This window comes from Cajanus cajan, chromosome 6 (genome assembly GCF_000230855.2).
Source record: "Cajanus cajan strain Asha chromosome 6, NIPB_CcT2T_4, whole genome shotgun sequence".
NCBI classification, from domain to species: Eukaryota; Viridiplantae; Streptophyta; class Magnoliopsida; order Fabales; family Fabaceae; genus Cajanus; species Cajanus cajan.
In genome coordinates, this window is record NC_138522.1 from 40,763,037 (window position 1) to 40,774,977 (window position 11,941).

Consider the following 11,941-nt stretch of genomic DNA (forward strand, 5'->3'; position numbering starts at 1 on the left):
CATCATATTTTTTTTATTAATATCTATTTGTTTGTAATTCTTATCCATTTAAAATAAATAAACACAAACAAATGCAACACACATATGCTCAAACAAATGTACACCCGCGAACAGTCACGTTTAAATTCTTGGTCTGTGGTCTCTGCAAGAAAAGTGCATTGTATAGGAAAGTTCTAATCTCACTGGTCTTAAGGCCCCCAAGGTGCCCCCATTATAGGGACCCAGTATCTTTGTCGCCATCACCTAGCAAACTCTAAGGTCTGTCGCAGTATTTCGGGCTAGAGTAACCAGTTATCACCTTGAGTGTGATTTCCGACAAGGCTCGCAGGTTCCAAGGCCAAACTTGGGCCGGTCGTACGTCAACCACTCCCTATGTTTATTACCCTCATGCCCCCGGGTATAGGAGGAACTGTTGTGTGCAAAGGTTTGTGTACAATTTTTTATTCAAACAAATGCAGAATTTAAACAGGCAAATAGATATTAAAGCCACACAAATAAAACAAATAAAGTAAAGGGGAAAAATATTTAAATTATTATTTTTATTTTATTAACATCATCAATTAAATGAGCCTGACCCTCTTTAAACTTCCCCAGTGGAGTCGCCATCTGTCGCAACCCGAAATTTTTTGATCTCGCGACTAATGGTTTAGACATCCTTTTGAAAATCTCATCAATTAAGGAATGACACCAGACTAATCCTTAATTAATGGTTTTGAAAATAGGTTTATGGAGTCGCCACCAATATTTTACTCAACACATTGGAAAAAGAAAAGGTTTTTAAAGATCCAACAATGGCCTTGATAACCAGAATTGGGTTCGGGGGTCGGTTACGTGTAAGGAAGGTATTAAACACCCCTACAACGCCCTCAATCGGTACCCTATGATGAAGTTAACATGATAAGAATTAATAAATTAAATATTGAATCCCCTTTATTAATATTTATTTACATATTTAAAATATAAATTAAGCAATTAACCATAAAATATCTACATTATGACGTTTATTAAAACAAAAAAAGATAAAGATGAGAAATAAAAAGAAGAGAAGAAGATTGACTGAAATACCTCTTGAACAAGCTTTATTGAATCTTCAAATATGGAGAAGGTGCTTTGTGGCGACCTTTCACACTACAGTATGCCTCATAGATCTCAAGAAATACAATAGGAGGGAGAAAGAATATAGAGATGCGACACAAATCTCAAGAAATATAATAGAAGGGAGAGAGATAGAGAATTTTCGTGCTCAAAGGAGTCTTATACGAAATTTCTTTGGCCGCCTGGAGAACTGTGCCCGAGGCTTCAATTTATAGGGATCAGATGTGGGCCGGAACGGCCCGTTCTGGATTCGGAACGGCCCGTTCTGGATCCGAACGTTATGTTCAGATTACGCACCCTAGAACGGCCCGTTCTGAAAATGGAACGGCCCGTTCCATAGTAGAAATTAACACATATTTGTCCTTTCCAGAACGGCCCGTTCCAAATTTAACTTGTTTGGAACGGCCCGTTCCGGTATTGGATTTTTAGTTGTTTTAGTCACGTTGGAACGACCCGTTCTGATATTGGAACGTCTCGTTCCGAGGTTCGGAACGACCCGTTCCGATTCTGGAATACCCCGTTCCGGGCTACTAAAACAACCTTATTTGACCTTTAGGCCTTCTGATATCCTGTCTTGTTGTTTGCCTGCTTCGGGAGCTCCTTTCCTTCATGATGTAGGTCCATTTTCTTGTTTGTGTGCCTCCCGGACGAAATTGGGTGTCTACAATCCTTTTTGGGTTTTCGAGCCTTTTGATGTCATCCTGGTCCATTCTAATGACACATTGGTCCGTTCTAACGTCATATTCGAGCTTTTGGGAACTCCTTTGTCTCGTATTAAAGACCCATTTCCTTGTTTGTATGTCCCAGACAAAATTAGGTGTCTACAACTAGATCAATAGCAAAATGGATATTAATTCGCAACACAACAACTTGATTTCTCAGATGTCGCCATTTAATCAGAGAAGTCTAGTACTATTGTCTGGGTAAAACAAATTGTACGAGTCTATCACAACATTAGTTAACTTAACTAAACCTCCTATAAGATTAGCTCATCGACTAGCCTCCAAATACTATATCCTTTCGATACTCGATTAGGAACTTAGTTCCTGACTTGTACTTTACTTGTTTGGTCACTTATAATTAATATAGCTTGACTTAACCCCTATACTATGGTCGCTTTATACACGTGTGACTTGACCTTGACCACACATGGTACTAACTAAGTCCTAGAGAAAATTTAATATGGTTATGCACTTTAAGTGTTAACTTCTCAAAAAGGTTTTTTCAATAAATTGGACTCTTAGAGTACTACAACACAATATCCACTTAATGAGATATGCAACTTTAAAAACTTCTTCTCTAATCTTAGGTTGGTCATCACAATGCAACAACACAGGCCTAAATGCATAAAGCATTATCAATATTCATCATCTCAACAACACAACGTCAACATATAGCAATTTCAACATAGCTACACAACCACACAACCTATAACTCATCTCAACTTTCAGCTAACATTTCACAACACAATCATCACATACAACACCATCCTTGCAACTTATTCATCCCCATTTAGTCATCAAATAACTCAATCGACAAGTATTCAAAAATTTATCAAATCAAATAACATGTTTTTCTTTAGCAATCAACACCCAACACCACACATCCAGCTCCTGATGCAACACATGCAGTGCCCGGTTCCATCTAGGCAAGGAACTCTCTACCTCGTTCATGCTCAATTTTACACAACCCACGTCTAGCGTGGATAAGGCAAAGGCCCTTAAGACCTTGCATCTGGTGTGGAAAAATCCCACACCTGATCTCATCTTAGGTAAAGAGTTTCTTCCTGATTCACACCCGACGTCATCCATATAGAGAGCTTTGGTTTGGCCATGCTGGACGCTACTTAACCTTGGGTTTGACATCACCAAGTTAGAGACCTCTTAATTTTATCACGCTTGATGAGATTCAAATTGCATCCTATGTCAATCCAACCTGAGATAAATCTCTCTCCTCATGTCCGACATCATTGATCCTATGCTCGTCGTGATTGAGACAAAGAACCTCATGTTGAAACGACACTTGAACCCTTGAAGGTGCACCTGACGCAATGTGAGTTCTGCACTTATGCAAATCACAAAAATTGGCTATGCCATTTGAACTCAGCCAATACCACACATGCAACACAAAATAATGATCCTACTCAACACAAGCAACAAAAATCCAGCTTAAAAATCAACATGCAATAATCAATTTGCATCAAATCAACATATTTCATTCACAACTCGAAACCCCAATTTCTAACATGCTTTCCACTTCGAATTTCCCGACATAGCCACAAATCTTTGAAATTTCACACAATGTACAACTCAAGAATCATTCACTAGCTAGTAACTTATCCAAAACACAATAAATTCAACTTCCCTTACCTTAGAAATCTCCTGGCCAAGAAGAAGAGAAGAAAGAAGAAAACAACTCCGAGCGGACGAACAAACTTGATTCAAGGTTCCTATTGACCTGAATCAACAAACAACACTACTTAGAATGAAGGAAGCAAAGAGGGGGGATTTAGAGTTGAAGGAAACTTACGGACTAAAGTCGTTCTCTCTAGATCTTCCTCTTTCTATAACTTCTAAAAACTTGAATAATAATCCAAAAATGAATTTTGAGAGATGAAGGAAAAACAATTAAAACACGACATGGGAGAAGGGAGCGTGTTCCTCCTATTCTTTGTGTACAAGTGAGCGTGTTCCTCCTATTCTTTTTCTTTCCTTTTTCTCTTCTTTCTAAAATGAAAATGTGAGGTGTGGGAGTAAATAAGGGTGTATGTAAGTCTTAGAGAGTTCTAAGCCCTTAAGTGAGTCTTTTCTCATCTATAATTTATCTTTAGTCCACTACTTTTACTTGACACAGAACAAATTATTATACTATATAAAACACTCATAAAACAAGCACAAAATGTGTATTTTATTTATTTATCTAATTAACCCTTGTTAATATAATTTTGAGATTTTACGGCTTTCTTCTAACCACTATTGTACTTAACTCAAACATTGCTACAACACAAAGAAACTCCGATGTCACGTAATCAGCCCCTTTTGAAATCCTAATCTATTATGCCAATGGTTTATTTGTAATGATAGATGCAAATTAGTAGTGGAAAAAAAAGTTTAAAGTTTGAATTGAAGAAAAAAGGGATGGAAATAAAATTTTGATTTTTTATTTTGTTTTTAGAAGTCAACCTTTCTGTCTGTTGTCTCTAGCTTTCTCCCTGACTAAAATACATCATTATCCTTTTTTTTTCCTCTCTATTTAGCTTTTCTTTCATCCAAAAAATACCATAAGTATTGTTCAAACTATAGAACATGGTTTTTCTAAGAAAAATACGATAATGTGCTGAGAGGAATAAGTGACATCATGATAGGGATGAGATAAGTAGTGATTTACAACGTAAAGAGTATTTTTGAAAAAAAAAATCGAAAAAAGAAATGGGTGTTGTTTCCGCAAAAAACGAGCGGTGAAAAAAGTAATTTCTAAAATGAATGAAAGTTAATAAAATTTAATCAATCCAATTTTTAGTGCTTGTTAATTTTTCTATTCTTCTAAATAGAGGAATATGTGATGGAATTGGTGAGTTGTTTTTTTTTATATTTAATTATACTCTTATAATCTTTTCCTTTTTTTTCTTTCACCCAGACACAATTCGCTTGTCCTTGCAACATAATAGGAATTCAAACAACTCCTAATGAATAAAATAAACCACTTAAAATAATAACTTTTGGTATTAAAATTTATTATTTATGCATATAATATTTTTTTTATCATCATTAAAATTAGAGTAAAATATATTTTTATCCTTCTAAAATTTTTTAGATCCGTTTTTAGGCTCTCTAATTTTTTTACCCTATTTTAGTCACTCTATTTAAAAATACACTACTTTTTTTTTTATCTTTAAAGTAATTTAAATAGTATTTTATAATATTTTAAACTACCATCTAAAGTAGTTGAAAAACTAAAAATTATACATTTCAAATTTGAGGGACTAAAATAGAATGAAAAAAAAAAACACTTAAAATGAATTTAAATAATTTTAGAGATTATAAACACGTTTTACTGATCTTAATATTATAATACAATACAATATTTGAATCCTCTAAAGTGGGTAATGAAATAAATATTCTTGATCATTAAAGAGAAAATAAGTTATTTATATTATTTACACATGCACTGACAAATATGAATAACAAAGGTTTATACAACTCTAGTGATTAAAACGTTTTACAATATTATGACCAATGCACTAACAAGTATGCATGATCAAGGTTGCACCATATATACATTCTTCCAAAGTTTTTTCAAAGAATTTGTAATTTACTTCTCCTAATTGAATATTAGTCCAGTCGCCGTCATAAAAGGAAATAAAGAACTATCTTTTATAATATTATTTTAATTTTTAGTTGAAAATGAAATGTTACAATACAAATATGCCTCAATAACTTGTAGGCTTAAATTTATTTTTATCCCTAAATTTTTGCAAATATATAGTTTTGATTCCTAAATTTTTTTATATTACAAATTTGATATATTTAATATTTAAAATTAAGCAATATTGATTCACCATGAACATATACTTCTAAGATTAAATAAAAAATGATGACATAGAATGGAAATGACACTACTTGACAATTGCTTAACCACATTAACTTCTATGCATATAAGGAATAACATTATTATTTTTAATTACATATGTGCTATCTTGTTTTTATATATCAATGAAAACTCTTAATCTAGTAAAACAATTTTAGTCTTATTTTATAATAATATTTCTTTTATCATAATTAACTAATTATCAGATAGTATCACTCATATTCTACATATTCTCTGTTTAATTTTGTACTATATGTTAATAGTCGACTAATATTACTTTTTAGAAACCTATAAAGATCAAATTTATAATAAAAATTTAAGAAAGAAAACTATATATTTAAAAGATCATAGAAATTAAATATGATTTTAATCTCGTGATATATGTTTAGTTATGTAAAAGGACACAAAGTGCAACACAACTAATAAATTATATAACACTGATTATATATATCATTAAAAAAAGGATATGCACCGTAAAACCTATCTTTCACAAAATACGAAAATTTGTTAATTTTGATAATAAGTTATACTAAAAAAAATGTGTAATTGATTAACAGCAGAATAACTCTTACACCAATAGTATAATTTATTAAATAGTTGTTATATTCCGTTGAATCAAACTAAAACAATGAGCCAAGTTGAGATAATTGCTAGGAGTTGGACTCAATCAATCTTTATTGTAGTAGTATACAATAGGAAAAAGAAATTAAAACAAGGGATACACGGGATCCTTATTTGGATAGAAGACTCCAAAGTTGTTCTCAATTCCAGGTGCCTTGAGATTTTCATTGAACGTTTCAAAAATAAAAACATTCAAACCTTGGCCAAGTCTCCTTGGTGTCCCTTTCCCTGATTTCACATGAGCGATCAAGTTTTTGTTGTAATCCGCAGCGTTTTGTATGGTTGTGTAGGGCTCATTACCCGCAGTGGGCCAACCAGTTTCGGTGACAGTGAGAGTTATATTGGACACACCAATCTTCTCAAACGCAGCATGATAAGCATCAAGCTGTGCATCAAACAAATTATAGTACTGGAAGCTTCCATCAGTAACCACAGGACTTTTTGACTTAAACAATGCATAGTCTAGAGAAATGTGTTGCGGGTCAGAGGCATAAGCATAGTAAGGGTACGTGTTGATATTAATGGGTGAACCATGTTGCAACAAAATGGCTACAATCTCTTTGATAACGCTTGCTGTGTCAGCGCTGAATGCTCCTGCTGAAGGTGGAAAAGAAGATGCTAAGACATTATCCTTTAGAATTGCGGACACCTTTATGTCTTTGTGTATGCCAGCCTTAGTGAGTGCGTTTATCATATTTTTTATAGCATTTGGAACGTATGGTGATATAGGACCTGGTGTGACCTCGTTACCCAAGTTTATGTACCCGATATTGACGTTGTACAAGTATGGAACGACGTTGGTTTGGACCCATGCGTTGGCTGCGTCTATGTCTTGTGCTATGTTTGGTACGTCTTCGTCTCGTGTTCCAATAGCTACCACCAAAGTTGAACCTCGAAGGGCTTCCAGAAGTTCGTGGTTTGGCTCGAAGATTCGGAGGGATCGTATCTTGTATTTCTCGTACAGTGCCACGATTTCTTTTGCCGAAGGAAGGTTGTTCCCTTTCAACCCAAGATTCACACCGATTGATTGAGCACCTGCAATAATTCACGAATACCACAAACAAAGCCTCAGCAAAATATTGAAATTTTTTTAGCATCTTATTAGAATAAAGTATTATATGTTAATTGATGAATAATCTCTATAGAAATAGAATTATAAGATAAGAGTTTAGAGTTTAGTTATTTTTTACTTATATATATTCTTTAATTTTTAGTCGACATGAGATTTAAGTTTTCTCATAAATAAATGATAGATGATTTGATACGATCTTAAAATAATAAGTTATGAGTCTAATTCAATCTTATAAAATCAATTTATAAAGTGAGAGTTGTCATCTACTTATATACTTTTTATTTATTTTATCTTTAATCAATGTGCGATTTAAATTTTTCTCAATAAAATGAATTAAAAGTTACTCTTATCTTTTTATCAATCATTTTCAATAATTATTTTTATAAATATATTTATTAGTTATTAATATTTTTATTAAATAATAAATTTATAGAAACATTTATTTTATTAACATTATGTTAATAGTAAATTTTGGTGTAGTGTAAATATATTTTTAATGTATTATTAATTAATCATTAATATTTTTATTATAATAAAATAGAGGTAATTAGTTTATAGTTATTAAATAATTATTACTTATAGTAAATTTTAGTGTAATGTAAGAAAATAAAATGTAATTTTACTCAAACTAATGACTTATTAATTATACATTGTATGGTATAGAGATCAAGGCATTTCAAAAGTACTTATTGTCAAAGTTATTCCACTCGATAATATTTTGTAAATATTAAATTTCAAGTTGAATATTTTGTTATCATCTTAATAATTTTTAATATCAAATTTTAGAAAAATTAGACATTTATAAACAAAGAATCTCAATTTTTCCTCTTTTTTTTTTTTAACAAAATACATTACACGTTAATTTAAATTTATTTAAAGAAGTGTGAAATGAATTTCGAACTTAATTTATAAAAATTGTAAACTTTACATTAGGAGTTGTTAAGTGATAACTCATTTTGTCCCATGAAACGTAATTTGAATATATGTAAAAAGTAATCTAACCGTAAATTTACATTACAACACGTGTATTTTTATTATATAAAAAAAGTGCTAGGAATGATTTTTTAACCTCAAAACAAACCGGAGGGAATAAAGTTGTGTCTAATTTAGTCACATCTTATGATCTAAACTTGATTTCTTGGATTAATAAAACAATTAGTTTTATAAAATAAAATAAATAAATAAATAAAAAGGCATCGTAGTAAACGAAATCATCATAGACATAAAATTGTGTGCAACTTACTTGTAAGGGGGAATATTTGGATTAGTAAAATCGTTGTCATAGCAAACAACGTTCTTCCGCACTTGGAGTCCATGTTTACCAACTTTTAATTTTATGATCGAAAGAAAGAGATAAAATTAAAAATAAAGAATGATAATTAGATGTTTGGACAGTTTATGTGTCCAACAAGTATCGCTCTTATAAATTTAAGTATGATAATATGTTGGTGATTCACTCTTATATACATTGCTTGAGTTGAGGATATAACATTTCTCTATACCTATAAAGAAAGTGGGCATCTAGTTTGTGAGATTAAATGTGGTTTTCGGAAAATAAAATAATTTTTTAAAAATTAAATCTTCCTTCAAAAAATTGATTTACTTTTTATTTTTTTCTCCTTTTGTTCGCATATTCATTCGTTTAGGATGTTTGAAAATGGGAGAAATTTTCACTTTAACTATAAATCGACAAAAACCATAGGTAGAAAAATATTTCTTCAGATTTTATTTTTTTCATGCGATTCCTTTGCAGATTCTTTTTAAAAACTAATAAATTTATATTAGTATACAGCTTCATGCAAAAATAAAGTCAATCATTAACCCTTTTAAAAAAATTATTATAAAAAATTCATTTCAATTTTAACATAAGTATGTATAGAAAAATATAAAATATAAGGAATGTCGGATTTGATCATAGGTCCTAATTTGTAGAAATTAAAAAAAAAATTGTTTCACAAAATGGTAAATAGAAAATGACACTCCTATAATTATCAAGTAGAGAGTTAATGGTACGTTAAAAATTCACATAATAAACAATATTGTCTACTTAATAGTTAGTCAAAACTGGTGGTCAATTTGACTTAGGAATTTACTTGGAAACTAAGGATCAACAAAAATTCACTAAAATAAGTTCGCCTTTGATGTCAAGGGATATATGTCCACCAAAATAACATTTTATGGTTACAGAAAGTGTCAAATTCATGTTACAAAAAATACAAGTTCGAACCAAATAACAAGATAACGTTATTTACCATATTTAAATAATTGAATTTAATTTTGACTTATTTTTTTTCACATTTTCATGATTTATTCATCTTATCTTATCTTACTTGCAAACAACTTCACCATAAATTCTTCATGTATTAATTTTTCTTGTTTTATATAATTCCTTTTGATAAATCTTAATATTGTTTCCCTAAGAGATTTTCTAAAAGAATATTAATTATAAAAAAAATTTAAACTATAATAACATAATAAAATATTAATTATGAGCAATTTTAAAATAAAAATAATAATATAATTATGCTAATTTATTTTACAAAATTCTCGTAAAGAATCATGTATAGGAAATGGTAACGAAAATCCATGTAAACTTTTTTTTTTATGTAATATAAATAAGAAAAGATATGCTATTTTTTTTACACCAACAAAATCAGATTCTTTCAATTAAAATAATATTCTATATATAATAAGAAATTTCATTATGAATATTCTCAAAATCAAACAAAATAAAATTTCTAGTTAAAGAATATGCTATCAAATTACTTCCTTTTCTACTCTATTGAATAACAATAATAAAAGGAGAATATCTCAAAATCTCTCTAATTTGATTAAGAATCATATCACACTCAAAAATATCTTCCTCATTACTACAAATCTGATTCACTATCAATTTGCAATCTGATTCAATAATCACATTATGAAATTATGCTAAATATTTTTTTTCACAAAATCCACGTAAAAAAAATATTTAACGTGTAAGAAATTATAATAGAAATTTATATAAAAAAATTAATCATAGGAAATTGAAATTATAACAACATAATAAAACTATAGTTTTATTAATTAATTAAAATAGATTTAATGTTGTCTTAAAAAGACATGTATGACTAGCACTATTTTGTCCATTGTGCAATTTTATCTATTTGGGAGTATTTGATTCTTTTTTCTTTCAAGAGGGTTTGATTCTACATGGTAAAATTTATGATGTTTTTGGTCAATTTTATGATGTAGTAATCTAATTTTGTCTAAAAAAATGCTAAAATTTAAAATAAAAAAGTAAAAAGAGATAAAATAAAAAAATAAAATAATATGAATGAAAACATAATTAGAAGAGACAAAATAACTAATGAGATATATGTACACTGTTGTCTACATAAATAGTTTAGAAAAAAGATAGAAAATTTTGAAGTTTTTATGTTCAACATCATAGGTTCACAATGTCATATATTTCGTTATAATTAATCATTTAAGAAATTCTTTGCAATGTTGAAAAATTTGACAATAGATCCACAAATTTTGTTTATAGTACGAAAACCAAAATTTATCTCCATCATGATGAAAAGGTCCAAAGTAGGTGATCTGTTAAGAAATGTTCAAGTCTCATTTGTTGGAAAAAAAATATTATGTGACTCATATAATTTGTGTTTAATTTAATTACCTTTTAATCTAACTAATTACTTGATTATAAGGAGTTGTTCTAGAATAATAAGATATTATAAGAGTCATAATTTGCTTATTTTATTGGTCCTTAATGAGAAACAAATACAGGACTATTATCATATTATGATAATAAGGCATATGATCCTTAGTCTTACCTATAAAAATGTTTTGTAATGTTTCATACTTTCATTATTTAATAAGTTTAAAGAAAAACAAAGACTAGAAGACTTTTCTCTATTTATCTAAATATCTAAATATTGTTACAAAGTTTGATAGCAACGATTACAAGAGATACATTTTCGTTGTTGTAAGTTATACACTAAAGTTTTAATTTTTCTTACATTTGGTATCAAAGCCTACTTTGCTATTTAACTTATTTTTGTTTAGTTATTAATTTCAATTTCAAATAATGAGTATAATATATTTTTTTTCTATTGAATTTTTATTACTCGTTAATTGCTATTAATGTGATTTTTATATTATTATCTACATTTTATAATTTTTTTAATATCTTAATATAGATAAAGTACTAAAATCACAATTGTTAGATTATAGCTAAGGAGTAAGTGATATAATTCAAAGATGGTTATTATCACAATATTGATTGGTTGTTGATGTTGTGCGATTGATCAATTTATAATTGTGTTGTAATTGTTAAATATAATATTATTTTGATCGTAATATGACAACATGATCGGAATGGTTTTGAAGATTTTAGCAAGTGATCAAATTCTCTTATTTAATGATGGTAGTATTAGGTTTTGCAATTGAAAAACATTAGTGATGATTAATAGAAAATCATATATATACGAAAGATTTTGCAATAGACTTAATTGCTATAGTTAATTATTATTAGTAGTAGGAATTTATTCCCTTTGGGTTAAATTGTTAATTGCATTATAT

At 29.3% G+C, this 11,941-nt stretch overlaps 1 protein-coding gene across 1 annotated transcript; it reads right to left on the reverse strand.

The window, feature by feature from the left end:
• Positions 1-6,388: 6,388 nt before the first annotated feature.
• On the reverse strand, positions 6,389-9,777 carry LOC145958695 (glucan endo-1,3-beta-glucosidase-like). The gene is made up of 2 exons (XM_083076203.1): positions 8,619-9,777; positions 6,389-7,338 (listed from the first exon to the last, which is right to left on the reverse strand). The coding sequence occupies exons 1-2, from the start codon at positions 8,689-8,691 to the stop codon at positions 6,389-6,391; spliced, it is 1,023 nt and encodes a 340-aa protein (XP_082932329.1). The 5' UTR covers positions 8,692-9,777.
• Positions 9,778-11,941: the final 2,164 nt, after the last annotated feature.